Here is a 26,895-nt window from a genome sequence, read left to right as displayed (position 1 = left end):
ACACACACACACACACACACAGAAAGGTGAGTAACACGTCAGGTAGTGTGTAGTGGGTGATCACTGAGGGCTAGAAGCTGAGCGCTAGTGACCAGGTGCCCCGCTGTGGACCTGATGGACACCGTCCTCCCCTCCTCCCCCTGTGCTCTGCTGTGGGAGTTGGAGGCCCCAGATGCGGGCCGTATGCAAATTACCTCTAATGTGCACACAAATGGATGTATCCCAGCCAACATTTTATTTTTGCGTTAGATGCGGCTTTTAGAAAATGTACAGTGAAAACATTTGGACAGGCATACTGATCCCCAGGGACTTTTTTGGCCGCTGCCTCTGGGTCCCTAGAGGAGACCAGCCGGGAGCTCTTCTCATCTCCCTGCCTCGGCCCTGCCTGTTCGCGGAGTTTCTGCCGAAGTCTCACAGGTTCCCTCCTGCAGTTCTTTGGTAGCCCCATGCACTGTTTTGTCTCTAGCAGACCTGGGGACTTCTGACTCTTAGCCCCTTTCTTCTCTCTTGGTCAGGGATTGGCCAACTTTTTCTGTGAAGGGCCAGCTAGTAAATATCTGGGGCTCTGTATGTCATAAAGTTTCCAACAACTACTCAACTCAGCCATAGATAATGCATACATGGGAATAGGAGTGTCACTGGATTCCCAAAGATCTTTATGTAAGACACTAAGGTTTGAATTTCATCTGATTCTTCCTTTGATTTTTTTAAAAATTAAAAAAATTTTTTTGGCCGTGGCACGTGGGATCTTAGTTCCCTGACCAGGGATCAAACTTGTGCCCCCTGCAGTAGAAGCATGGAGTGTTAACCACTGGACCACCAGGGAAGTCCCCTTTCTTTGATTTTTTTATTCCAACCATTTAAAAATGTAAAAACCACGCTTAGCTTCCTGGCCGTAGACTGCCGACCCCTGCTCCAGAGGAGTGGTTCTTAACCGTTTTGGGTTTATGGATCCCAGTGAGGATCTGATGAAAGCTTTGGATCCTTCCCCAAGGAAAATGCACAAACCCACATCATTTTGTCTACAATTTTAGGGATTCCTTGGGCTCCTACTCAGGACCCAGACCACCTCCCTCAGCCCACCTGCCTTGTCTTTCCCAGCTGTGTCCCCTTCCGCTTTCTTCCCTAATCTCAGCAAGTTCTGTAGCCTTTATGAGGGGTCTCATGGCCCCTGCTCTCCAGCTCATACCAGTTCTGTCCCCAAGGACTCCAGTCCTCCTCCAGGGGCCTGGCAGGGGAAGGAGGCCTTGCCTGACAGATGCTTTTCCTTCCGGTGCCTCCCTGGGACCATAGCTGGTGATGGAGTTCTGTGGTGCTGGTTCTGTGACAGACCTGGTGAAGAACACGAAAGGGAACGCCCTGAAGGAGGACTGTATCGCCTACATCTGCAGGGAGATTCTCCGGGTGAGTGCCAGGGCCCTCCCCGCCTCCTCCTCCTGAGCCAGCCCCTGTGGAGCGTCTCCCTGGACGTGGACCCTCCCCGCATGCACGGGGAAGGAGACGGAACTGTGCCCTCTTGAAGGAGCAGAGGGCCTGATGCCGGTGGGGGTGGAGGCTGAGTGCCAACCTTGGAGAACACTCAGAGGAAATGGGCACCTCTGTTTCCCAGCACTGCTCCTTCTCCACCTGCAACCCTGCAGCTGGATTCTCCAGAGCCACCAGTCTGAGGAAGCTCCCCGCAAAGTTCAGCCTGTACTTGGGCTCCTGGGTGGAGAGGGGCCGCTCCCTCAGCCCAGCCCAGACTGATGCCTCCCCCTCCCCTCGGCTCGCATCCTTGTCCTCTAACACCAAGGCTACTTCCCCGTCTCCTGCCCCAGGGTCTGGCCCATCTCCACGCCCACAAGGTGATCCACCGAGACATCAAGGGGCAGAACGTGCTGCTGACAGAGAATGCCGAGGTCAAGCTAGGTACGCCGACGCCTTCTGACCTCCAGCACGGAATGAGCCCCTTTATTCATTCCCTCCAGTGGCTCAAGGCCAACTACCCATGGGCCGGGAGGTTTGCTCCTCTCCTTCTGCTGAAAATCACCCAAGAACTTGTTTCACCTGTTCCCTGTTAGGTCCCAGGTGCTGTGCAGGCCCCTCTGGGGAGATGGGATTGTTTGGCTCCTTCTGCCTGGAATGCTGTCCCTTGGTCCTTTCACCTTGGTTTTTCCCCCAGATGCAGGAAGACTAAGTCAGGGTCTTTGGGATGTTGATGGGGTGAAGAGATGGCCGGGAGTGGCCAGGTAGGACTCGCGGACGCCAGCACAGACGAGGGAGCAGGCGTGGTGCTCCATCACAGCCTCTCCCTCTGTCCTCCCAGTGGATTTCGGGGTGAGCGCGCAGCTGGACCGCACCGTGGGCAGGCGGAACACTTTCATCGGGACCCCCTACTGGATGGCCCCCGAGGTCATCGCTTGCGATGAGAACCCTGATGCCACCTACGATTACAGGGTACGGAGCGGAGAGTAGGCGCGTGGAGGCAGCCAAGGGCAGGAAGGAGGTGGGGGCAGTGGGTGGATTGAAAATAGGGGGAGCTTGAGCAGGTTGGGGGGCAAAATGACGACCTAGGGTCGTGTTAGCAGTGAGAGGTTGAGGAACGTTTTGTGGGCAGGAAAGTACGGATGGGGAGGGTGGGGGAGCTGGAGGACAGTGCAGGTTGGAGCACAGGGGCCTCCGGAAGGGCGTGGACCAGGAAGAGTGGTCGGGAACGTTCACCTGTCCCTCTTCTCTTGCCTCCACAGAGTGACATTTGGTCTTTAGGAATCACAGCCATCGAGATGGCAGAGGGAGCCCCCCGTAAGTGCAGAGCCTGGGAGAGAAGGGAGGGCCCAGAAAGAGCTATAGGGAGGAGGTGGGTCGCGGGAGGCCTGTGGCGAGAAGGACTCCAGGCTCTTGGCCAGGCGGGAGGGGCTGATTGCGTCTCTTCCGTGCGCCAGCTCTGTGTGACATGCACCCCATGCGAGCCCTCTTCCTCATCCCCCGGAACCCGCCACCCAGGCTCAAGTCCAAGAAATGGTAGGTCTCTGGGGGGTTGGCGTCTAGGAAGGAGGCCGTCGGACAAGGCCTCCACCTCACCTCCTGCAGCCAGGCTTGGGTCTGCACCAGAGAAGAGGGGGCGGGCGGGGGCGGCACTGCAGCTGGGGAGCCTGGAGCCTGGTGTTGGGATACGGGGGAGACAGGAGGGAAGTCAGGGTGGATCCCCCCTTCCTCCTGGAATCACCCGCCTTCCGAGGGGGCCCTCCCAGTGTGAGCCACCATCTTTTCCAGGTCTAAGAAGTTCATCGACTTCATTGACACGTGTCTCATCAAGACTTACCTAAGCCGCCCGCCGACGGAGCAGCTGCTCAAGTTCCCGTTCATCCGCGACCAGCCCACCGAGCGGCAGGTCCGCATCCAGCTCAAGGACCACATTGACCGATCCCGGAAGAAACGAGGCGAGAAAGGTCAGTGGGCAGGGGGAGGTGGCGGGTCTGGGACACACACAGCCCCTGCTCCTCTTCACCAGCCCTGGCTCCTCCTGGCTCCCCTTCAGGCCCCCTTCCAGCCCCAGCTCTCCCTGTCCAAGGAGATCTCCTTTCCCAAACTTCCAACCCCAGAGGGGTTTTTCCTCCGTCACCACCTGATTTAAGTCCGCCTTCCACGTGAGGGCTCGTGCTGAGCATGTGCATGTGTGAGTGCATGTACACCTCCCACCACATCCCGCCCACGGTGGGGTCTAATCCCCCATCTGCGTCCAGGCCCAAACCTGAGACCCACCATCACCCCATTGCTCCAAGGAGGCGGGTGGGGAACCAGGAGCGTGGCCATCCAGACAGACCTTATTGGTTATCCCCATCTAAGGTTTCCCTAGCCCAGGGTGGGGTCTGGGGCACTGGGTGAAGAAACAGCAGTGATCTCCCCCCCTGCAGAGGAGACAGAATATGAGTACAGTGGCAGCGAAGAGGAAGACGACAGCCATGGAGAGGAAGGAGAGCCAAGGTGGGCTTGGCAGGCGGAGGTTGGGGACCATCACTTACCATCTGTGGGGACAACAGTGGTCCTTGGCTTGGGGACTCAGTCTGGGGGTGGTGGGCACAGACAGGTAGACCCGTAAGATGGAATCCCTGGGTGCTGAGATGGAACGGAACGAACGAATGAGCAAGAGGTGTGTGCGGGGGATTCAGGGCTGCAGGCTGGGATGTTAAAGGAATCAGGGCCTGAAAGGGGGCAGAGGGAGGGCAGGCCTCCGGTCACCCGGGAGTGACCAGAGGCAGACCGTGTGGTCTGGTCGGGTGAAGCGCCCATTTAGGGCTCCCAGGGATGAGGGTGGCCTCTGACCCCGATCCTCCGTGTGCGGTCCTGACCCAGCTCCATCATGAATGTGCCGGGGGAGTCGACCCTCCGCCGGGAATTCCTCCGGCTCCAGCAGGAGAACAAGAGCAACTCGGAGGCATTAAAGCAGCAGCAGCAGCTGCAGCAGCAGCAACAGCGAGACCCAGAGGCGCACATCAAGCACCTGCTGCACCAGCGGCAGCGGCGCATCGAGGAGCAGAAGGAAGAGCGGCGGCGGGTTGAGGAGGTGGGGTTGGGGCGGGGCTCGGCGTTGAAGGGGCGGGGCACTAGAGGGGCGGAGGGTGTTGAGGGGGCGGGGCACGTAGAGGGGCGGAGGGTATTGAGGGGGCGGGGTCCTCCCGGAAGGGCCTCCTGACCAGGTTACTGGTCCTACCCTTGGTCCCCCTAGGGCAGCAGGGAAAAGACGGAGTGAGTGGGGCCTTCCCAGCCTCTTGCTCTCAGATTTGTATAGAACGGCTCTGTCCTCTGTTAAGCGTACCCGCCAGCCCTATGTGGGTGGTTGTGCCATAAGCGTCCCTTCAGAGCAGAGATTTTTCTGAAAAGCCACACTGTCCCCCCTCCTCATTTCTGCATGTAAACCTCCACTCCGGGTTTGTCTGCTCCTTTACCTTCAGTCCAGGGGAGCTGGGGGTCTGTGTACGAACACTTCAGTGCCCTGGGCATCGGTCTCTCCAGCAGCTGCCCCCTTTGAACATGAAGAAGATCCTTCTAAAGACCCTCCTTTTACTTTTGGTTATTTGGGCTTAGATTTGCTTTGTACAGGCTTGTCAATCGCACTAATTGGAGGTGGGTGGGAGAAATTCATTTTAATTTATAGAGAATCTTATTTATTTTTGAGAATCTCATTTTTAAATAGGGGCAGTTTTTTAAATCACCAACTTAAAAAATACTTTGTATGCATATATATTTAAATGTATTTATTTTGGAGGGGGCATGGTGGGGAAGAAGAGGTGTATAGATTGGTTAAAATTTTGCCTTAAATGATGGGTTTTTTGTTGAAACAATTACATGATTCCAAAGTTCATGGAGAGCTGAACTTAATTTAAACATTATCTAAGCAATAGGAGATAGATGGAAGCATCCACACTGCCCATGTACTACTCCCCAAAGTGGGCCCCTATCTTTGTTGAAAAAAAGAATGATTTGCAGGAAAACCTAGTAAAAATTCTTCTTAATAAATACTTTATTCAAGTAGCAGAGTAACCAAAAATTGTGTCTACCAAGGTGTCTCCTGAAGCAGGCCTGCTGGATCCTTAGGGCTTGTGGTCTTTCTTTCTTTCTTTCCTTTCTTCCTTTCCCTTCCCTTTCTTTCTTTCTTTCTTTTTTTTTTTTTTTTTAAGCAGAAAGAATGTGAAAGTTACTAAGTGAATGTGACCTAGTAGTGATGTAGCCCAGGTCACATTCACTTAAGGATGCCGGCCAGGTCCCTAAGTTGCTTCTCTGTGCATGGGCACCTGGTGCCCTCTGGTGGCTGAGGGCTAGCACTACGGCCCACTCCCTTTGGGCTTTTGGGCCGAGATTCGAGAGGCCAGGAGTGGGGCTGGGGGGCGGGGAGGTTGTTGTTGACTTTAGGTTTTGTTTGTTTGGTGGAGGAGTGGATAGGAGACAGTTTTATGCAGTTAGGCCCGCCCAAGGGCAGCAGTCAACCTCTCAGCGGCTGTAGTCCGAAGCCCACAGCCACCTTAGACAGAAGTTTCTCGCAAGCCAAGCCCCCGTGGGCTCTTATGTGAGGGTAGGTAGGTTTGTAGAAACAAGTTGAAGCCACGCTCTCTCACCTCCATCCCCAGTGAGATGGAGACCAGCCCGCACTGTCCAGTAGGGATCCGCTTTCCAGACGCGGGCTGGGGTGGGTCCGCCTTCTGGGGCTGCGCCGTCCTAGTGTCTGGTGCAGCCCTTAAGGCCACACGTCTCTGCACCCACAGCAGCAGCGGCGGGAGCGGGAGCAGCGGAAGCTGCAGGAGAAGGAGCAGCAGCGGCGGCTGGAGGACATGCAGGCGCTGCGGCGCGAGGAGGAGCGGCGGCAGGCGGAGCGGGAGCAGGTACGGCGCCCCGCCCCGCCGCGCACACCGGACACGCCCCTTCCCGGACACGCCCCGCCCCGCCGAGCCGCCCCTCCTGCTCCCGCTGCCTGCCTGCCCTGCTCCCCTGTCCCCTTCCCCCTTCTTCCCCTACCCCGAGATTCCTCCTATCTTTTCCAGCTTCACTCTTTCTCTCTGTTTTCTCCCACCCTTCAACCCCCCACCCTGGCTCCCTGCCCTCCTCCTGTCTCTGTGCCTTCATTCCCATCTCTTTGCCCCACCCCTGCCCCCTGCCCCCTGCCCCTTCCCTCATGGGGCCTGCACCCCGGCTTCCTCCTCATTCCCTGCCCTCTGCGGGGCTCATCCCACCCCCACCCCGGCCTCTCTATTACTCTACTCCGCCTCCTCCTCATCCTCACCCCACTGACCCCGTCCGCCAACTCCTCCGCCGCCGCCGCCGCCCCCTTCTGCCTCTCCCTCTGTCCCTGCCCTTTGCCCCCCACCCCGCCCCCCAGGAGTATATCCGTCACAGGCTAGAGGAGGAGCAGCGACAGCTCGAGATCCTTCAGCAACAGCTCCTCCAGGAACAGGCCCTACTGCTGGTAACGGGGTCCCCAGCTTCCTCGGGGAAGATGCGTACTCAGAGTGTCTCTGCTGGAATGGGATGGGAACCCTTCAGGGGAAGGGATTCACCCAAGCATCGAGGGAAGACATCGCCTCTCTAGGCAGTTGGAGAAAAGGAAGGGCATGCCTGCTCTAGCTTCCAGGGCCGCACCCTGCTGAGCCCTCTCTCCCTACCCTTGGGCCCAGGAATACAAGCGGAAGCAGCTGGAGGAGCAGCGGCAGTCGGAGCGCCTGCAGAGGCAGCTGCAGCAGGAGCACGCCTACCTCAAGTCCCTGCAGCAGCAGCAGCAAGTCCTGCCCGGGGACAGGAAGCCCCTGTACCATTACGGTCGGGGCATTAACCCTGCCGACAAACCGGCCTGGGCCCGAGAGGTACTCACTGCCTCCTTTGCTGCCTGAGACTCCCTCCGCCTGGGGCCTGATAGCTGCAAGCATGGTCCTTCCGCACAGGCGGGTGCTGGGCAGGGGAGAGGGGCACGCAGTGCAAGCGGAGGGCTGCAGAGATCTGAACCTCGATTTTGAGAACAGGACAAAAGTTGTCCTGCTTGGCATCCTCTTGCATCACAGGTAGAAGAGAGAACGAGGATGAACAAGCAGCAGAACTCTCCCTTGGCCAAGACCAAGCCAGGCAGCACAGGGCCTGAGCCCCCTGTCCCCCAGGCCTCCCCTGGGCCCCCAGGACCCCTTTCCCAAACTCCTCCTATGCAGAGGCCGGTGGAGCCCCAGGAGGGACCACACAAGGTGAGTCTCTCCCTGTTCCTGTCTTAGCACGCAGATGCAGGGGGCCTCACGCAGCACAGCTACATCTCGTGTACACACATGCACACGCCCTTAGCCAGGGATCACAGATCTCAGGATACGTGGGCAGAGACAGGTGGCTGCACACTTCTGTTTCTGTGTCTTACCTGTTCTTGGGCTCTAGGAGCCCCTTTCAATGGGTAATTGGAAGCCAGAGGCTTGACTTGCCCCTTCCTCCCAGCCCAGGCCCCAGCTCCCAGGTGGGGACGTGCCACAGAGCAGGCAGCCCACCCTCCCTGGTCTCTCCCCGCAGAGCCTGGTGGCACACCGGGTCCCACTGAAGCCATATGCAGCGCCTGTACCCCGATCCCAGTCCCTGCAGGACCAGCCCACCCGAAACCTGGCTGCCTTCCCAGCCTCACACGACCCCGACCCCGCCGTGCCCGCACCCACTGCCACGCCTAGTGCCCGAGGAGCCGTCATCCGCCAGAACTCAGACCCCACTTCCGAAGGGCCTGGCCCCAGCCCGAACCCCCCAGCCTGGGTCCGGCCTGATAATGAGGCCCCTCCCAAGGTAAGGACAACCCTGCTGAGCTGGAAAAGGGCAGAGAAATAGTAAGGGAGGGGAACGGAGGTCGAGTGGGCAGCAGGCGAGGTGGACATGAGTTCGGGGTTGGAAGGGAACACAAGGGTGAGGCGTCTAGCACGGCGCGTCCTGCAGGTGTTACCCTAATGTCTGGTGTGCGGGCCGCCACCCGAGTGTGTCCCGGTGATTCCATGGTGTGTGTGGGAGTGGAAGAGTGCCCAGGGTGTTTGGGGAGCACCAGGGGCCAGACTTTCTGGGTCAGATCCCAGCTCTGCTGTTTCCCAGCTTCGTGACCTCAGACAAATCCATTAGCTTCCCTGATCTCAGTCTGCTTCTCCATAAAGGTGGGGAGAGCCCCTTCCACAGTCTCCATGAGGACAAGTGTCCGCCAGGCGCCCAGCACAGAGCACTGACTCCTTTCTTCTGTCCTCAGGTGCCTCAGAGGACCTCATCTATCGCCACTGCCCTTAACACCAGTGGGGCTGGAGGGTCCCGGCCAGCCCAGGCTGTCCGTGCCAGGTAACCCCTGGGTGTGGGCGGGCGGCAGCCCAGGGAGCGGCGTGGGGGGCGGAGGGGAGTTTGCCAGGTTACCCGCCTAGGGGTGGGCAAGCCCCGACCCAGTCACCTCAGCCCCCTCCCTGCCCCCGCCCCCGGCACCCCTGTGCTCCCTCCACAGACCTCGCAGCAACTCCGCCTGGCAAATCTATCTGCAAAGGCGGGCAGAGCGGGGCAACCCCAAGCCTCCAGGGCCCCCCGCTCAGCCCCCTGGCCCGCCCAACGCTTGTAGGTAATGGAGTTGTCCCCCCACTACTCACTCCCACCCTCACTTCTGCCACCTGCTTCCCCCTGGTGATGGCTCGCTCTGCGGCGCGGCTCAGCATCCCCAGGCGGGGACATCCGTCTCCCTGACCCTGCCTCTGCCCCTCCCACAGTAACCCTGACCTCAGGAGGAGTGACCCTGGCTGGGAGCGCTCGGACAGCGTCCTCCCCGCCTCTCACGGGCGCCTCCCCCAGGCTGGCTCACTGGAGCGGAACCGGGTGGGAGGTATGTGAGCTGGGCGTCACGGCAGCCTCCGTTGGGGTGGACCTTGCCTTTGGCTGCTCTCAACTGGGGGGGGGGGGGCGGGTGGGGACCAGGCTGGGCTCGAGGCCACCCCCTGTGCCGGTGTCAGTGACCTCCCTCCCCCCACCCCGCCACCTCTAGCCTCCTCCAAACTGGACAGCTCCCCTGTGCTCTCTCCTGGGAACAAAGCCAAGCCCGATGACCACCGCTCGCGGCCAGGCCGGCCCGCAGTAAGTCATCGGGTGGCACCTCCGGCCCTGCCTTCTCCCAGTTTGGGGCTTTGGGGCCGATGTGGAGCCTCTTGAGCCCCAGGGAGCTGGGTTCCAGGGTCAGGGCCTTCATTAATCTGTGACTGGAGGGTCTGTGGGCTAGCAGGGGAGCACTTCTCAGTTACTAACCTTTCTTAACCTCTTTCCTGCCTCTTCTTGGCTGCCTTTCTTCCCCCACGGCCCCTCCCAGAGCTATAAGCGAGCCATTGGTGAGGTTAGTGAGCAGGGGCCTGCTGGCGGGAGCCCCTCCTGTTGCCCTGCCCTCCTCTGGCCTCCTTCGTACCACCGCCTCTCCCCTCACGCAGCTCCTCCCCTGCAGGATTTTGTATTGCTGAAAGAGCGGACCCTGGACGAGGCCCCCCGGCCTCCCAAGAAGGCCATGGACTACTCGTCATCCAGCGAGGAGGTGGAGAGCAGCGAGGACGACGAGGAGGAGAGCAACGGCGAACCGTCAGAGGGGAGCAGAGATACCCCTGGTGGCCGGTATGGGGCATCCTGGGGGCGGGGGAGTTGCAGCAAGCTTGAGGAAAAGTGGTTCCCTTTTCCCAGAGGAGGGTCCCCGGCTATCACTGCTGGTCAGTTCTTCCTCGCCTTCCCTAGAGAACGGGGTACAGGGCTGGGGGCTGGTGTCCCCAGCTCTCTCTCACTGTCCTGTCAGCTGGGGGGCCTCTTCAGGTGCCTCTGTGCGGCCAGCCCTCCCCGAGTGCTGGGCAGGGGGCAAGGGCCGCCGGGTGAGGGCTGAGTGCGTCGTGTTCCAACAGACACTGAAGGCACCAGTCCTCCGGCTCTTGTCTGCTCCCTGTGGCACTCGGGTGGCACTTGGGTGGCAGGCAGGGCCTGGAGGGCCTCCTGACCTTCCTCTCTCCCATAGCAGCGATGGAGACACAGACAGCGTCAGCACCATGGTGGTCCATGACGTGGAGGAGATAGCCGGGACCCAGACCCCTTATGGGGGTGGCACCATGGTGGTCCAGCGGGTGAGTGGCCCCCGTTCTTCCCCAGCCTGCCATGCACCTCTTTGGCCCCAGCACTGGCCCCCTTCTGTCTGTTCCTTTAGACCCCTGAAGAGGAGCGAAGCCTGCTGCATGCTGATAGCAACGGTTACACAAACCTGCCAGATGTGGTCCAACCCAGCCACTCGCCCACCGAGAGCAGCAAAGGTCAAAGCCCCCCCCTGAAGGATGGAGGCAGTGATGTAAGTCAGTGAAGGTGGCTCCACAGGGCGAGAAGAGATCACTGGCCGTGGGCAGGAGACCCAGGGGTGCTGGGGGCACTGCGGTCAGCAGGGTGGAGCCCCGGGGAGCTGGTTGGGCAGGGTGCAACAGGAGGGGGAGGGCAAGGGCTGGGGTCTGGTGTGTCTGCCTCACTGCCGCCCCCACCCCGCAGTACCAGTCTCGTGGGCTGGTAAAGGCCCCTGGCAAGAGCTCGTTCACGATGTTTGTGGACCTGGGGATCTACCAGCCTGGAGGCAGTGGGGACACCATCCCCATCACAGGTGAGACGAGAGATCTGGAGATGGGCACGGGTGGGCCTCTGATGACTGGGCTTCACAAAGCGGTCACGGCCTCCCCTGTGGCCTGAACCTGCCCTGGCACGAAGGGACCCCCTTGACCCAAGAGAAAAGATGCTCAGTGGTGGCCCAGGGACTCACATGACAGAACGAGGACTGTGCCAGTCCTTCTGGCCCTGTTTAAACTCCTCCAGGTGCCTCCTCCGTTCTCCAGTCTTTCCCTTTCGTTCTGAGTATTCTGGGGTGTGGAGTAAAGAGAGACGGGGTGAGAGGGCTGCAGCCCACTGCCCGTTCCTCTCGTCCTTCTGGCAGCCCTGGTGGGTGGAGAGGGCAGTCGGCTCGATCAGCTGCAGTATGACGTGAGGAAAGGCTCTGTGGTCAACGTGAACCCCACCAACACCCGGGCCCACAGCGAAACCCCCGAGATTCGGAAGTACAAGAAGCGGTTCAATTCCGAGATCCTCTGTGCGGCCCTTTGGGGTAAGCCAGGACCGGGAAGGAAAAGAGGGGCCTGGTGTGCACCCGTGCTCCTGGTCAGGCGAGGGCCTGGCTCTGCCTCTGATCTGCCCAAGGGCTCCTATTGCAGGGGTCAACCTGCTGGTGGGCACGGAGAATGGGCTGATGTTGCTGGACCGAAGTGGGCAGGGCAAGGTGTATGGACTCATCGGGCGGCGACGCTTCCAGCAAATGGATGTGCTGGAGGGACTCAACCTGCTCATCACCATCTCAGGTGTGTGTGGAGGGCAGGGCCAGGAGGAGGGCTCAGCCCCTGGGCCCTCCGTCACCACCTTCAGTCTGGGAGGAGGGCAGCCGTGGTCCAGGAGCTGGAAGGTGGGGCCGCACTTTCTCACCCCTCGTGGTTCGCACACGAAGGACGGCGGGGAGGCGGAAGCTGGACCTCCGATGAGGGGTGTGTGTGTGTGTCTGTCCCTCAGGGAAAAGGAACAAACTGCGGGTATATTATTTGTCCTGGCTCCGGAACAAGATCCTGCACAATGACCCAGAAGTGGAGAAGAAGCAGGGCTGGACCACTGTGGGGGACATGGAGGGCTGCGGGCACTACCGTGTTGGTGAGGAGGTCACGACACAGCGGCTGGGGCACATTTGTTTATGAGAAGGGAAAGAAACGGGGGCCTGGGCTAAGAAAGCCTTGTAGCCAGAGATGGGGGGCACACAGCTGGGGGTATAGACAGACCTGTGGGAGGGGCTGCAGCCCAAGAAGGGAAGTTTCTGCATCCCTCTTCTTTCCTGCCCCCAGTGAAATATGAACGCATCAAATTCCTGGTCATTGCCCTGAAGAACTCTGTGGAGGTGTATGCTTGGGCCCCCAAACCTTACCACAAATTCATGGCTTTCAAGGTAACCCCAGCCTCAGCCCCCAACACTATTCCGAGGTCTGGCTCCTCCACCCGCGTCCCCTGAGCTCTTCTGTCCTCCATAGTCCTTTGCTGACCTCCCACACCGCCCTCTGCTGGTGGACCTGACGGTAGAGGAGGGACAGAGGCTCAAGGTCATCTATGGCTCCAGCGCCGGCTTCCATGCTGTGGATGTCGACTCGGGGAACAGCTATGACATCTACATCCCTGTGCACGTAAGCTTGGCAGGGCTGCGGACAGACTGGGGCCACCAGTCTGTGCCCTAGACTCGGGGCCTCCAGCCCACCTTCTCCTCCCCAGATCCAGAGCCAGATCACGCCCCACACCATCATCTTCCTCCCCAACACGGATGGCATGGAGATGCTGCTGTGCTACGAGGACGAGGGCGTCTATGTCAACACGTATGGGCGGATCATTAAGGACGTGGTGCTGCAGTGGGGCGAGATGCCCACCTCTGTGGGTGAGTGAGGTGCCCGCCCTCCAAGCCTGTGTCCCCGACCAAGCTGGGCTGCAGCCCACTCACTGCCCCTCCACTCCCTTCCCCCCCAGCCTATATCTGCTCCAACCAGATCATGGGCTGGGGTGAGAAAGCCATTGAGATCCGCTCCGTGGAGACGGGCCACCTAGACGGGGTCTTCATGCACAAACGAGCCCAGAGGCTCAAGTTCCTGTGTGAGCGGAACGACAAGGTGGGAATGACAAGGGGCCCAGGCTCCTGCACTGGGTGGGCCCCCAGGACCTGGGCCCCTGGGCAGAGCTGGGGGAAGGGGTGGTTCTGGGTCTTCCTGAAAGGAGGTCTCTAGGGAGCGCACTGTGTGGTCACAGCTTGCCCTTCCCTCGTGTTCCCTCTCTGAGAACTCTCCAGATTCCTTCACCCGGGAGGTCTGCCTGCTGCCCACTTCCCCAGGTGTTCCCGCCTTTCGGAGGGGATAGGGGGCACTCTGAGGGACTCCATTCTGCAGTTTCTCGCTCGCTCTCTCTTTTCTCTTCTCCCAGTTAATTGAGACGCTCCCCCCACCCCACATCCCTTGGTGACTTCTGCTCCTACCCCACCCAGGTGTTTTTTGCCTCAGTCCGCTCCGGGGGCAGCAGCCAAGTTTACTTCATGACCCTGAACCGTAACTGCATCATGAACTGGTGATGGGGCCCTGGACGGGGCTGTCCCACGTGGACCAGCTCTCCCCCCCCACACCCAGACTTCCCGGGCCGCCCTTCTTTTCCCTCCCTGGGCTTTGCTTTTACTGGTTTGATTCACTGGAGCCTGCTGGGAACGTGACCTCTGACCCCTGATGCTTTTGTGATCACGTGACCATCCTCTTCCCCAACATGTTCTCTCCCCAAAACTGTGCCTGTCCCAACTTCTGGGGAGAGGCACAGCTTCCCCTTACCAGGAATTGAGTGGGCCTAGCCCCACCCCCCCTTCTCCACTTAAGAGGAGAGTGCTTGGGGCTTGGACCCCATACCCCACTGCTGCTGACTCGGCAGGGCCCTGGGCCCCTTTATTTGCACGTCAGGGGAGCCGGCTCCCCCCTTGAATGTACCAGACCCTGGGGGGGGTCACTGGGCCCCAGGTTTTAGGGGGGGGTCACCAGCCACTCCAGGGGCAGGGACCATTTCCTCATTTTCTGAAAGCACTTTAATGATTCCCCTCCCCCCAAACCCCAGGGACTGGAGGGGGGACCCCGCCAGCCAAAACATTTACCCCTTTCCAACCCCTGTCTCTTCTAGCCTCTGCCCTTCCCTGGTGGAGGGAGGGAGCAGGGAGCTCTCACCCTCCATACCCCCTTGCTTGCATCTGTATATAGTGTGAGCAGCAAGTAGCCCCGGCCCCTCCCTGCCCCCACCACTCCTCAATGTAGTGGCCTTGGAGATCTCTGTTTGTTAATAAAGACAATTCAACCAGCTCCCACCATTTCAGGCCTTATGTTTTTCTGTTTTCTCAGCATCCTAGGTACTAGCCAGGGCCCGCCAGCATTGCTGGGATGAAGGGGGCAGGGTGGGGTGGAATCTGCAGTGAGTGAGCCTCGGTGGAGAGGGGGTGGTTGGGCACTGCTGGACCAAGAAAACCTAGAGGAAACAACTGAGGGAGGGCCGGGGCATCCTCAGCCTTAAACGTGTGGGGCCCTGCACAGGGGCCATTTGGTTTCCACCCACTCCAGCCTGGCCAGGCCATGAAGGCACCTGGCTCTAGCCTCTCTATATGCAAGTCCTGCATGGGGCGGGGGCGGGGGGGGTCTCTCCTGTTTGGCAACAAATGGATAAAGATCTTTTAGAGGCTCACAGGGCTAGAGGGTCACATGGGGCTGGGGTCCAGGAAAAACTGGGAGGTCAGGAAGACTGAATTGAGGTTGGTTCTTGCCTTCTGGAGGGTTGACATGCAACAGCCTGCCTGAACCATCTGCCAGCTCCTTCTGATGTCTGCCCTGTGGTCAGACCTACACACATGTGCACATACGACTCTGGCGAAGCTAAATACAGATTTATCATTAGCAGTACGAAAGGATCATAATAAAGCAATGGGAGCAACTTGCTTTTCAGATTTCCTCCTGGAGATGGATGGGAACGTTTGTCACCATGGCTGCAGGCTCATGCCTACATACAGGGCGGGTAGGGCAGTTCGGGCACTTGGTTGAAGTAGGCCCCAAGGAAGATGAGGCTGGAGCCGATAAGGAAGAGCACCAGAGCGGCCCAGAAGCAGATGTTGTCAAGGGCCTTCCCCATGCGCACCCAGTCGGACACCTCCTGGGGAAGGGGCGGGCAAAGTTGAGTCCCTAAAAGCTGCAGGAACCTGTACGAGTCAGGGAGAGCGGAGACCCCCAGCAACTCCCCACCTAGCCTCTCCGGCTCCTGCCCCACCTTGCCGGTGGCCTCCTGGTCTCGCGTGCTCTCGGCCACGAAGTTCACGGCATCCACACAGCAGCGGATCTCGGGGGCGGCGGCGCCCAGGCTCTGGCAGAGGGCAGCTGGTGGGAGCGACCCCGAGGGGTGGGGGGTGATTAGGAGCCTCTCCCGCTGCAGGCACCCCCGTTGGCCCGCTCGGGCCACTGCTCACCAGTCCAGGTCCCGTGCCGGTGCCTCTGCCCCTCAAACATGAGCTCGCTCCGCGGCTTTTTCAGTATCAGCTCCTCCGCGCGGAGCAGTAGGCCCAAGGACGACGCCCGCCTTGGGGGCGAGGCGGCCCGGGGGACCTCGGAGGGTGCGCCCGAGCCCAGGAGTTGGGGCAGCAGCTCCAGTAAGACCTGGGGGCGGGCGGGCGGCCGGGTTGGGGCGGCGGGGAGGTTAGCTCGAAGCCCCGCCTCCCGGCCGGAGACACCCCCCCCCCCCCCGCCAAACGGTGCTTACGTGGCGCAGCCGCGGGGACATGGCGTGAGTGGTGGGCGTCCGACAAGACACGTTGAGCACGATAACGCAATTCATGACAATTAGTGTGGCAACCACCATGACGAAAATGAGGTACCTGAGGAGCCCAGAGTTCGTGACGTCGCAGCCTCCCCACTTCTCCTGAGCCACCGAGGGGGCCACTTGTCCTCTGACCTCACAAACGCACCTCTCCGCAAGGGGTGGAGTTACGCCCCTTAGCTGCTCCTCCTCTGCGGGGCCAGACGCGTCCCCTCCGCCCTTCTCCCCACTCGCACCGCCAGTGGCAACCATGAAGGGGACCCCCCCAGCTCCCTGGAAACCCTGCTGTGGGTCTACCACTTCCACAGCTCCACGGAGGTGCGCCTACGCCAATACCCACCCTCCACCCCCAAGGGTGGCACCTCGAAACGCTCTGGGAAGGTTTCCAGCGTCCCCATTACCTCTGCCCTAGGACCTGATGACCCCACAGTCCCTGTGCTTTTCCAGGTGGCCCTCCAGCCCCCGCTTCTATCTTCCCCGGAACTTGTGGCCGCAGCCCATGAATATATGGAGCAGCGGTTCAGAGAGCCTTAGTCCCTGGAGCCGCGAGAGCCAGAGAAGCCGCCCGCCCCGAAGCCCACCCTGGGGCTGGTGCTAAGAGAAGCCGCGGCCAGCGTAGTGAACTTCGGGGCCACCTTGTTAGAGGTGGGGTTCCGGGGGTGCTGAGGAGGGGCGGGGAAGGGGGATGGAGCGGCAGGAGCAGGGACCTCTGCACCCCCGCCAACTCCTGTACCCCCGCTGCAGATCTCAGCCCTGTGGGTGCAGCAGGAGGTGCGGCGACTAGACGGCGACCCTGGCCCGGCCCCAGACGCCGGGGATCCGGGTGGAGCCCTGGCCCTGGTAGCCCAGGCCGCGGGGCAGGGGGCTCGGCAAGCGGGGTCTACGGCAGGCACGAGCGCTCGGCTTCTGGTCCAGGGGGCGCGGCTATGCCCGTGTGGACGAGGTCTGCAGGGATCCGCCTCATTCCTGCAACAGTGGCGACGCCAGCTGGGCCTTGGAACCCCCGGGGAGCCGGTGAGTTGAAGATGAGGAGAGAGGTGGGGGCCAGAGGCGGCGGGGCTGGGTGGGCACTAAGCCGGCCCGCCCCCAACAGAGATACTCCGGAGACCTCCAGGTGGCGTCCAGCAGCAGTACGGAGTACGAGGGACCGGAGAAGCCACCACCATCCCAGCCCGACCCCGTGTCCAAATAAAGCCCAGGCGGCGATGAGACAGCTGGGGCTTCTCCGAGTCATTAGGTTTTGGCCCTGCCCGCCCCTCCCCAACGAGCCCCTTGGCTCCACCCCATGCTCGTCTGGCTCCGCCCTTCACTGGCCACGCCCCACGTAGGCACCACCGGGATCCACTCTGCCCCCACCTGCCCAGCAGCGGCACGCTCAGAGATGTCTCTGGGATTTTCTGGGCAATTAGGAACAAGAAGACGGTCTGGGCGAGCAGGACGTTGATGGAGACGGTGCATTTCTGGCCGCCGGCTGGAGGGAGTGCCTGGTGAGAGCAGGCCCCGCCCCCCAGGAGGGAGCCCGGGTTTGGGGTCTGGGCGACTCTATACCCTGTGCCGGCAGGAAATAGGCGAGCAGCACTAGGCCCGAGATGAGCACGCAAGGCACGATGATGTTAATAACGTAGAAGAGCGGCTTCCGGCGAATGATGAGCGTGTAGATGACTTCAGTGTCCCCTGGACCATCAGCAGAGCCACCGTCGTGGCGGCGGATCACCCCGGGGCAGAAGTTGATGGCCCACTCACCGTTCTCTGCAGGACGGGAGGTGCGGTCAGCTGGCTCTCGGGGGTGGTGCGCGCTGCTCTGCTCTCCGTCCCCTATCTGACCGCGGGGGGCCTGCAACTCCAGGCGAGGAGAGGATGCAGACCGTCTGGACAAGGGTGGGTGGGGCAGGTGGTCTGGATTGCTTGGGCTGGTCAGAAAGGGGCATGCCCAGAGAGGTTAGGGAACCACCACAAGCGAGGAAGCTGGACTAGTCCGACGATCAAGAATGATTTCAGGAAAGGGTCAAGTTAAAGCAGGGTTGCCACAGTCAATCCCAGCATCGATGGCTTGGGGCAGCTCCACTCTGCAGGTCCCCTCTCTGGACCCTTCTAGAAGCGAGTTTTTTGGAGCAGGAGGGGGCCTCACCAGTATAGGCCTCAGAGTCGATATCTATATTGCTGATGGTGTCGCCATCGTCGTCCACAGCAAAGACGAGCTCCACCTCTTCTGCACTGTACGTCTGCGAGCTGCGGAGCCAGAGCCCGGACCCCCCACCCCAGAGGCTGGGACTCGGGCCTCAGCCTCAGGCCCCGTCCTGGAAGCAGGGATCTGGCAGGGGAATTAAGCTCCACCCGGCAACCCAGGCCTCACTTCCACACCTGGGTTTCTACAACTACTTCTAACCCGCTAGGGCGGCCTTACCCCATTCGAATGTCTAGCTCCACCTCCAGCACAAAGCCCCACCCCGGATTAGAAGTCACCCCCACACACACACCTGGCCCCACCCCCTGCCCCCGTAATTCCACAAAGGTCCGGGCTGCTTCCCACCGGAAAACAAGCGAGCAGTTCTGCCAGTCGAAAGGGAAGTAGGTGACCTCCACGGCGCAGATACTGCGGTAGATGGCCGGGGGCAGCCAGCTCACGTAGCCGCCCTCCGAGACCAGCACGTTGGCTTCATAGGCCACACCGAACTGGCCGTCGATACTGTGGGCTCCGGGAAACCGAGGGTTTGCGCAGATCTGTGGCCCCCTCTCCCTCCAAGCAACCTGCCCCAACCAGGTCCAGCCCAGCCCCCCGGGCCTCGGCTTCCCCTCCAGTCTGGCCCCGTCCTCACTTGTTTTCCAGCACAATCTCTGGCAGCCATACGAGTTCTGAAGGGACCCGCAGGGTTTCTATGCCCCCAAAATCGCCCTTGCTGTAGTTGAGTCGGTAATCATGCCAGTCCTAGGGGTGGGGGAGGGGGACGGAAGGACGTGTGCCTTGGTGCCCAAGAGGAGTTTGGGAGAAAAGGGTCCCCTGGACAAGACCTCACACTGTTCCCCAGACTCCACTCACGATTCCAATCCAGACGTTGGTGGTGAGGGTCTCCTCTTTCTCATTCTGCGGATGGGAGACAGGATGATGGAAGCCAGCTTTAGGATAGAGCTCAGCGGTTGGGACCAGAAGTGGGATTTTAGGCTCAGAGATGGCGCTTGGGGTGACGGTGGGGGTATCTTACCAGTGAGATGAGGTTGGTCAGGGTGACTTTGAGGGTGATGGTGACGGTGTCCCCAGGTTTCTGCACTGGCCGGCGTCCTGGGTCGTAGTTGTCGAAGAGGTGGTGGTAAAGACGCAGCTCCTCGTTCTTCCCTTCACCTCCGCCTGGGGATGGGGCCAAGCAGTGGGGTCACTGGAAATGGAGAGGCTAAGGAGCCTCTCTCCTCTCTGCCTCTGGGTCTGCGTGGCTCTGCTTCTCTGTCTCTGTCTGAGGCTGTGTATTTTTCCGTGTCTGCCTCCCGAACCAGTGATGTGCCTGGGGACCAAATAGCGTGTCTCCGTCTACATCTTAGTCTGTCTTTGTCCTGTCCCTTTATGTCAGTATCCCGTGTGTGTGTCCGACCACTTCCCCCGACCCTGGTCCATACCGAGGAGCTGCAAGAGGAGCAGGGCGCTGAGCAGAGTCCCTGCCATCCCACTGTCTGGTCCCCGGGGTTATTCTGAGCTTTGGCAGGCTCCGACGGGGGCAGGCCAGGGTGCTGTGAGTGGGGGGAGGGGGCTGTTAGTGGAGGAGGGTGTTAGTTCCGGGCTGGGTTAGGGACTGACACCTAATCCTCTTACTACCCCTACGGCAGCCAGGGACATCTTGGCTTCTTCCAGAGGCAGCTGCCCCATCCTGAGTTCCCTGCCCTCACCCCATCCCAGCAGCCTTTGCCTGGGCTTCGGCTAGCTCCCCAGCCACAGACCCAATCCCCTCATGACTGGAACAGGCCTGATGCAGGTGGACAGGTCTTTTAAGAAACACCTGGAACCACAAGGCTGGCAGTGGGGGTGTGGAGGGCCCTGCTTTCCAATAATGCACTGGTGTCCTTTGAGTCAGCTGCCCTGTGCAGGTGACATCGCTTGCCGCCCATACTCACCACCACCCACAGCCCAGCCAAGGTCACACTAATGCAGTTTCTGCCGGCAGAGTTTGGCAAAAGCAGTGTCCATAAAATCTGGTAATGAGACAGGCGGTCACAGGGGGTTAGTCTGCAGTAACAAACTCCACCTGGCAAAGGAGAGGGTGCCACAGTACAGGGCCCACCGCCTCCTGCAACCCATCCCCATGTCTGCCCACTCTCAGCCGGTCGGGGGAGGGGGGGGGGAGGGGGGGCGGGGCACTCACCGGAGACACCAGTTTCTCATCTCTCTGCTGCCTCCTTGTGGCCACATATGAAAGTACTGTCTTCCCCACCCCAACACACACACACACACACACACACACACACACACACACACACACACACACACACACACACACACACACACACACACACACACACACCTTTCAGTCTTTCCTAAGTCTCCTTGGACCACCTTAATCAATCACTGGAGATGCTTATTTAAAATTCAGTTTCGGGCTTCCCTGGTGGCGCAGTGGTTGAGAATCCGCCTGCCAATGCAGGGGACACGGGTTCGAGCCCTGGCCTGGGAAGATCCCACATGCCGCGGAGCGACTAGGCCCGTGAGCCACAACTACTGAGCCTGCGCGTCTGGAGCTTGTGCTCCGCAACAAGAGGCCGCAATGGTGAGAGGCCCGCGCACCGCGATGAAGAGTGGCCCCCACTTGCCGCAACTAGAGAAAGCCCTTGCACAGAACCGAAGACCCAACACCAGCCAAAAATAAATAAATAAATAAATAAATAAATAAAAATTCAGTTTCCTAGGCTCCATCCCCAAAGAATCCCAATTCAGTAAGATGGCAGAGATGGGGTGCCAGGAATCTGCTTTATTTAAGAAACTCCCCATATGTTTCCTTATGGGGTAGGAAGCACTTTTTCTGCCTTACACACTGCTTCCTCACACCGATCCAGCAAAGCAGTTACCATCATCCAGAATGTATGAAAGAGGACTCCAGGTCAGGTCCAAGGTCACGTTACTGAGTCCAAGCTCCTACTGCTCACCTCATGACAGGCCAATAAATCAAGTGACAAGTTGTTGGGGCAAGGAATAGCAACTTTATTTGGAAAGCCAGCAGACCAAGAAGATGGTGGACTAGTGTCTCAATGAACCATCTTCCCTGAGTCAGAATTCAGGCTTCTTTTTTTTAAAATTTATTTATTTATTTATTTATTTATGGCTGTGTTGGGTCTTCGTTTCTGCGCGAGGGCTTCCTCTAGTTGCGGCAAGTGGGGGCCACTCTTCATCGCGGCGCACAGGCCTCTCACTATCGCAGCCTCTCTTGTTGCAGAGCACAGGCTCCAGACCCGCAGGTTCAGCAATTGTGGCTCACGGGCCTAGTCACTCCGCAGCATGTGGGATCCTCCCAGACCAGGGCTCGAACTCGTGTCCCCTGCATTGGCAGGCAGACTCTCAACCACTGCGCCACCAGGGAAGCCCCAGGCTTCTTTTATGCTAAAAGGTGAGGAGGTAGTCCTGGTTCCTGCCAGACTCTGGAGGGGATATGTTAATTTCCTCCTTTCTGGACTTCCCTGGTGGCACAGTGGTTGGGAGTCCACCTGCCAATGCAGGGCACACGGGTTCAAGCTCCGGTCCGGGAAGCTCCAACATGCCGAGGAGCAGCTAGGCCCGCGCGTCACAACTGCTGAAGCCCGCGCACCTGGAGCCCGTGCTTCGCAACAAGAGAAGCCACTGCAGTGAGAGGCCCGTGCAGCGCAACGAAGAGTAGCCCCCACTCGCTGCAACTGGGGAAAGCCCGTGTGCAGCAACGAAGACCCAACACACAGCCAAGAAAAAAAAAAAATTTCTTCCTTCCTGCAGCCACTTACAGGTGGACCCTGTCAGGATGTTTCCCGTGAGCTAAACAAAGGTATTTTAGCTTAATGCTCATTACCTGGGAGGTAGGGTTCCCAGAGATGGGCCATTATGTATGATTTAAGCTTACAGGCAACATTCCTTTAGTAATTAATGTAATAGAACACAAAGGTTCTTCCCTATTACAATTCCCCACTGTCAATGATCCATTCCACAATCCTGTGGGAGAAAGGACAAAGCCCGCTCTACTACCTGGTGAACAGGGGTGACAAAGAGGTGATTATGGAATGGAATTGATCAGCCTTGGACAGGGACTATTCCTTAAAATCTTTAGTCAGTTGTACAATCCCCTTTCCTTTTTAATCTACAACTGTTTGAACCTGATGAAACCCCTTAGCCCTTTGTTGTCTAATTTGCAATTTAATTTGGGGTATTGGTTCCAGTTCCCAATACTTATCTATTAATTAACTTTGTGCCAGAATTACACTAAATTCCTGTGCTATTTATTTGGACAAAATTAAACAAATAGGTTGACCCTTCTTCAGCTACAATGAAATTTTTTAAAGTATTGAGATTATAAAGAGCAACCTTAAGTCATCTAAGGGTTCACAAACCCATTACTCTCTAGGCATCTCAGAAATTGGGTCATGGGCTTCCCTGGTGGCGCAGTGGTTGAGAATCTGCCTGCCAATGCAGGGGACACGGGTTCGAGCCCTGGTCTGGGAAGATCCCACATGCTGTGGAGCAACTAGGCCCGTGAGCCACAACTACTGAGCCTGCGCGTCTGGAGCCTGTGCTCCGCAACAAGAGAGGCCGCGATAGTGAGAAGCCCGCGCACCGCAATGAAGAGTGGCCCCCGCTTGCCACAACTAGAGAAAGCCCTTGCACAGAAACGAAGACCCAACACAGCCATAAATAAATAAATAAATAAATAAAATAAAGGAGTTCCTTTATTAAAAAAAAAAAAAAAAAAAAAAAAATTGGGTCATTTTTTGATGACAGTGGTGCTGCTTTAATCCGAGTGTGATGATGAATCCACAGCTTTACCCCAGCTAACTTTACAGACAAGTGTGTGGTAAGTTAATACCATGTGTGGTCCTATTCACCTTGCAGTCAGCTGAAGTTCAGGCCCTGGTTCTCTCCAGGTTTTAAGGAAGACTCGGTCCCAGGTCAGAATGGATGTAAGGCTACGTTAGTTGGGTAGGCAGACCTGCTGGAGGCAAACTCATGAACAGAGGTTAGTATAGTGCCCAAAGTTTTAATATAATTGGCAATTGCTGGGTCTTTTAGAGCATTTGCAGATTCTCCTGCCTGGGCAGACACCTTGAATGGCCTACCGTACAGCATTTCAAAGGGGCTTAATTTAAGCCTGCTTCTGGGAGCCACTCTGATCCCAGAGTTGCAGGGCAACTGGCAAGGCCTTATCCTGAGTTAAATTAGTCTCTCGACATATTTTAGCAATGCTCCTTTTTAATGTATCGTTCATTTCCTTGGTTTTTCCTATCAATTGTGGTCTCCAGGATAAATATATTTTCCAATTAATTCGCAATGCTTTAATCCAAATTGGGGGATTATTTCCTTAAGGAGGGCTTTAAACACTCCTGAGGCTTTTTCTGTCCAGGTGGGCTATGCTTCCACCCGTCGTGACAAAGTGTCCACGCATACTAGCAGGTTATCTGAAATTTCCTGCAGCTCGAGGATTTGAGTAAAGTCTATTTGCCAGGTTCCTCTGTGCTGAGTCCCCATCTGGGGAGGTCTGAAACCCCACTCTTTGGCCCTTCTTTGTCCTTTTCTACACAGGAGATCTTGCCCCAAAAGACGGAATGGATACTCTGGTGTCTATAAGAAACTATTTCAGGGTAAGGTTCCCTAGTTGGCATTCTAAAGGTTGTAAGAATGAGCAATTTTGTACCCCTCCAAGGACTCCTGTGCCTGGGATGGATTGAAATGTTTTCTGTGCCACCTTGGTGTTTACCACAGAGTATGTTGCACCTGTAACAGAAAGTTAATCAGCTCATTCCCCACTGTCAATTTTACCTGGGGCTCCTGTGGGGAAATTGGAATTGGGCACCTCAAGTCCAAGGGAGCCCCCCGCCGGGCCTCTTTGTTTATCAGGGTGTTCCTCTCTTTCTACCATCTGAGAGGCTCCTGACTTTTATTGGTTTCCTTCCTATTTAGCCTATGGCAATCTTTTTTTCCAGTACCTTTCCTCCTTACAATAAGTGCATTTGTTCCTTTCCCAATGGTGGCTGACCTCTCTTTGGGTCACTCACCTTCTGGCGAGTGCCACTGCCAGAAAAATGGCGTTGTCTTTTGCATCTTCTTTCTTCTGTTGTTGTTCTCTGTTGTTGAACCCTTTAAAAGCAAGATCTACCAATGGAGAAGGGTTCATTCCAAATTTACCACCTAACTTTCACAATTTTCTTCTTATGTCTGGGGCGTTTTGCCCAATGAAGATTAAATTTACCATTCCAGTATTTTCAGGGGCCTCAGGATCTGCATCATTGTAACATCAGTAGGCCTGATAAATCTTCATTTGGTTTTTGCTGAATTTCTTGAATTTTGTTCAAAATCTTGCTTGGATTCCCCTTTTCAAAGCCTTGCCAAGATGCACTCATGGTAGTGCTCTGATAAGGGCATTCCTCTCTCATCAGGGTCCAGTGGGCTTCAGGTGTACCATGTGGGTCTGTTAGGTGGAGTTGCTTCCCTGGCCTGATCAATGACCATTCTCCTTTCATATAGAGGATCCTCCCTATGAACAAGTCTGAGGGGGAGAAAGGACTCTGCATCTGTAGAAGCCCAGTCTGCTGGCCGTTTGCAGGCCCCTATGGGATAACAGCATAAGGGAAATTGCCCTGCCCCACGAGTGCCTCCTGGCCCAAATTGGGTCACATCTTAGATGGTGATACCAGACCAGGACCCTGTGCCCCAGGAACTAACACAAGATTTTCTTTTTTTTAATATAAATTTATTTATTTATTTATTTTTGGCTGCGTTGGGTCTTCGTTGCTGCGCGCAGGCTTTCTCTAGTTGCGGCAAGTGGGGGCTACTCTTCATTGTGGTGCGTGGGCTTCTCATTGCGGTGGCTTCTCTTGTGGAGCACGGGCTCTAGGCACACGGGCTTCAGTAGTTGTGGCCACTCGGGCTCAGTAGTTGTGGCTCACGGGCTCTAGAGCGCAGGCTCAGTAGTTGTGGTGCGCGGGCTTAGTTGCTCCCTGGCGTGTGAGATCTTCCCAGACCAGGGCTCGAACCCACGTCCCCTGCATTGGCAGGCGGATTCTCAACCACTGCGCCACCAGGGAAGCCCCAACAGAGGATTTTCTAATTGATCCCTATCAGAAGGCGGAGCCAGTCTGACCACTTTCTGAGCCCCAGCGTCAGGAATTGGGGCCAAATAGGAACAAGAGATGGTGGAAGGGGTGGATGTATTGGCAAAATGGCTGAAGCAGCTGGGACAGCCGGCTCCACCAGAGGATGGAGTGACCTATCCCTCACCCTTCCCTTGGGTTTCTTTTACCACAAAGTGACAACTGTCTCACTTTTCCTCACCCTGATGTAATAGCACAAAAGCTTGCACATAGCGGATTTCATGATTCTTCCCCACCTCTTCACAGAATAGCTATCGAGCCATTCAAAAGCCACTGTAAAACCATAAATAGCAGTTGATCATCTCTAACCATTCAAAGGATGCCTTTTTGCCTGGGCATCAACCAACTTGGCTGAATTCTGGAATGGGGCTTTTGGTGATTTTAAGAACCAAGTGGAATCTTTCTCTTCTCCCTGGGAATGTCTCACTTTTGGACCAGAGCAGACAGGCTTTTTCCATTCCTTTCCTCCATCTGACATCAGTAAAAGTTTTAAATATCGCAAAACTGATTTGGCTGTAACTGAAGAAATGATACCAAAACAAAATGAAACCAAAAACCCAAAGGACAAACAGAAAACCCTAAATAAACCCTCAAGTTTGGTCTTGGGGTTTAACATATACTGATGACACGGAGACCACAGATTAACGCAGCAAAGGTGGCAGTATATGGTACACAGGGTTCCAGGATAACGCTGCATAAACCCCTCGTGGGGATCCTAACGGCTACTGTGGCCACACATTTTCATCTTCCTAGTCACGGTTTCATAGCTATAATCAGACCACTTATCCAAAATGTGCCTCAGACGACTTTCTTTAGGTATACTTGAAACATCCCCCCCCACCCCACCTTTTATTTTTTTGGCCACATCACGTGGCTTGCGGGATCTCAGTTCCCCGGCTAAGGACTGAACCCAGGCCACAGCAGTGAAAGTGCCAAATCCTAACCACTAGATCACCAGGGAACTCCCCATTCTCCATTTCTTAAAAAACAAAAAAATTTATTTATTTATTTATTTATTTATGGCTGTGTTGGGTCTTTGTTGCTGCGTGCGGGCTTTCTCTAGTTGCAGAGAGCGGGGGCTACTCTTCGTTGTGGTGCACGGGCTTGTCACTGCCGTGGCTTCTCTTGTTGCGGAGCACGGGCTTCAGTAGTTGTGGTGCTCGGGCTTAGTTGCTCCACGGCAAGTGGGATCTTCCCAGACCAGGGCTCGAACCCGTGTCCTCTGCATTGGCAGGCGGATTCTTAACCACTGCACTACCAGGGAAGCCCCATTCCCCATTTTTTAAAGACATAAATACAAGACAAACAAAACAAACAGCACAGGGACGTCCCTGGTAGTCCAGTGGTTAAGACTCTGCGCTCCCAGTGCAGGGGGCCCGGGTTCAATCCCTGGTCGGGGAACTAGATCCCGCATGCCGCACCTAAAAGAGCCTGCATGTGGCAACTAAGACCCAGCGCAGCCAAAAATAAAACAACAACAACAACACCAGAAACCCCAGAAAACAAAAACACCCAGCACACACAAACCAGCACAGCCAAAGAAATGAACCAGTTCACAAATTGGGTAAAAGGCCACCAACTATTTCCTCTTATCCTCTTTCCAACATGGCACCCCACTCAAATACAAAACAAATTGGCTTCTTCTAGAGAAAAAAGCCCCAGAGAGGAAATAAAGTTTCCAGCTTTACACAC

At 57.3% G+C, this 26,895-nt stretch overlaps 3 protein-coding genes across 18 annotated transcripts in view; 2 read left to right on the top strand and 1 right to left on the bottom strand.

Annotated features, from left to right (window-relative positions):
* MINK1 (misshapen like kinase 1) overlaps positions 1 to 14,413 on the top strand; it is a 50,237-nt gene extending 35,824 nt beyond the window's left edge. Inside the window, exons 5-34 of one of the 14 annotated variants that reach the window (XM_082371007.1) lie at positions 1,294 to 1,404; positions 1,818 to 1,908; positions 2,306 to 2,436; positions 2,727 to 2,781; positions 2,922 to 3,000; positions 3,253 to 3,428; positions 3,894 to 3,963; positions 4,333 to 4,543; positions 6,243 to 6,356; positions 6,851 to 6,937; positions 7,146 to 7,331; positions 7,527 to 7,700; positions 8,011 to 8,271; positions 8,717 to 8,802; positions 8,960 to 9,070; positions 9,216 to 9,328; positions 9,488 to 9,576; positions 9,806 to 9,829; positions 9,935 to 10,098; positions 10,487 to 10,592; positions 10,673 to 10,810; positions 11,002 to 11,110; positions 11,438 to 11,605; positions 11,712 to 11,855; positions 12,061 to 12,195; positions 12,384 to 12,484; positions 12,567 to 12,716; positions 12,802 to 12,961; positions 13,051 to 13,190; positions 13,559 to 14,413. In XM_082371007.1, coding sequence (XP_082227133.1) covers positions 1,294 to 1,404; positions 1,818 to 1,908; positions 2,306 to 2,436; positions 2,727 to 2,781; positions 2,922 to 3,000; positions 3,253 to 3,428; positions 3,894 to 3,963; positions 4,333 to 4,543; positions 6,243 to 6,356; positions 6,851 to 6,937; positions 7,146 to 7,331; positions 7,527 to 7,700; positions 8,011 to 8,271; positions 8,717 to 8,802; positions 8,960 to 9,070; positions 9,216 to 9,328; positions 9,488 to 9,576; positions 9,806 to 9,829; positions 9,935 to 10,098; positions 10,487 to 10,592; positions 10,673 to 10,810; positions 11,002 to 11,110; positions 11,438 to 11,605; positions 11,712 to 11,855; positions 12,061 to 12,195; positions 12,384 to 12,484; positions 12,567 to 12,716; positions 12,802 to 12,961; positions 13,051 to 13,190; positions 13,559 to 13,642 — 3,768 coding nt within the window. In that variant the 3' untranslated portion in view covers positions 13,643 to 14,413. Of the gene's footprint in view, positions 1 to 1,293; positions 1,405 to 1,817; positions 1,909 to 2,305; positions 2,437 to 2,726; positions 2,782 to 2,921; positions 3,001 to 3,252; positions 3,429 to 3,893; positions 3,964 to 4,332; positions 4,544 to 6,239; positions 6,357 to 6,850; positions 6,938 to 7,145; positions 7,332 to 7,526; positions 7,701 to 8,010; positions 8,272 to 8,716; positions 8,803 to 8,959; positions 9,071 to 9,215; positions 9,329 to 9,487; positions 9,577 to 9,805; positions 9,830 to 9,934; positions 10,099 to 10,486; positions 10,593 to 10,672; positions 10,811 to 11,001; positions 11,111 to 11,437; positions 11,606 to 11,711; positions 11,856 to 12,060; positions 12,196 to 12,383; positions 12,485 to 12,566; positions 12,717 to 12,801; positions 12,962 to 13,050; positions 13,191 to 13,558 lie in introns of all 14 variants that reach the window. The other 13 variants (XM_082371009.1, XM_082371006.1, XM_082371000.1 and 10 more) reach the window with 13 other exon arrangements.
* A 552-nt stretch (positions 14,414 to 14,965) lies between these two features.
* CHRNE (cholinergic receptor nicotinic epsilon subunit) lies at positions 14,966 to 26,893 on the bottom strand. Of its 3 annotated transcripts, XM_082371075.1 has the most exons (13): positions 19,999 to 20,059; positions 19,507 to 19,617; positions 19,101 to 19,243; positions 18,938 to 18,982; positions 18,717 to 18,826; positions 18,431 to 18,586; positions 18,029 to 18,129; positions 17,449 to 17,649; positions 17,257 to 17,371; positions 15,844 to 15,958; positions 15,554 to 15,740; positions 15,358 to 15,464; positions 14,966 to 15,243 (listed from the first exon to the last, which is right to left on the bottom strand). In XM_082371075.1, the coding sequence occupies exons 2-13, from the start codon at positions 19,550 to 19,552 to the stop codon at positions 15,094 to 15,096; spliced, it is 1,476 nt and encodes a 491-aa protein (XP_082227201.1). In that variant the 5' UTR covers positions 19,553 to 19,617; positions 19,999 to 20,059; the 3' UTR covers positions 14,966 to 15,093. The 3 variants fall into 3 exon arrangements, with proteins under 3 accessions (XP_082227201.1, XP_082227200.1, XP_082227202.1); XM_082371074.1 differs by lacking the exon at positions 19,999 to 20,059 and adding an exon at positions 22,942 to 26,893 and having other exon boundaries at positions 14,966 to 15,464; XM_082371076.1 differs by lacking the exon at positions 18,431 to 18,586 and having other exon boundaries at positions 19,999 to 20,056.
* On the top strand, positions 16,006 to 17,197 carry LOC309618005 (uncharacterized protein C17orf107). Its single transcript, XM_082371122.1, is given in 4 exon segments — positions 16,006 to 16,162; positions 16,165 to 16,431; positions 16,435 to 16,545; positions 16,645 to 17,197. Coding segments are annotated over 4 exon segments (669 nt in total). The 5' UTR covers positions 16,006 to 16,150; the 3' UTR covers positions 16,924 to 17,197.
* Positions 26,894 to 26,895: the final 2 nt, after the last annotated feature.

This window comes from Balaenoptera borealis (assembly GCF_965194805.1).
Source record: "Balaenoptera borealis genome assembly, chromosome: 20".
Taxonomy (NCBI): domain Eukaryota; kingdom Metazoa; phylum Chordata; class Mammalia; order Artiodactyla; family Balaenopteridae; genus Balaenoptera; species Balaenoptera borealis.
This window is presented reverse-complemented; position numbering and strand designations above follow the sequence as displayed.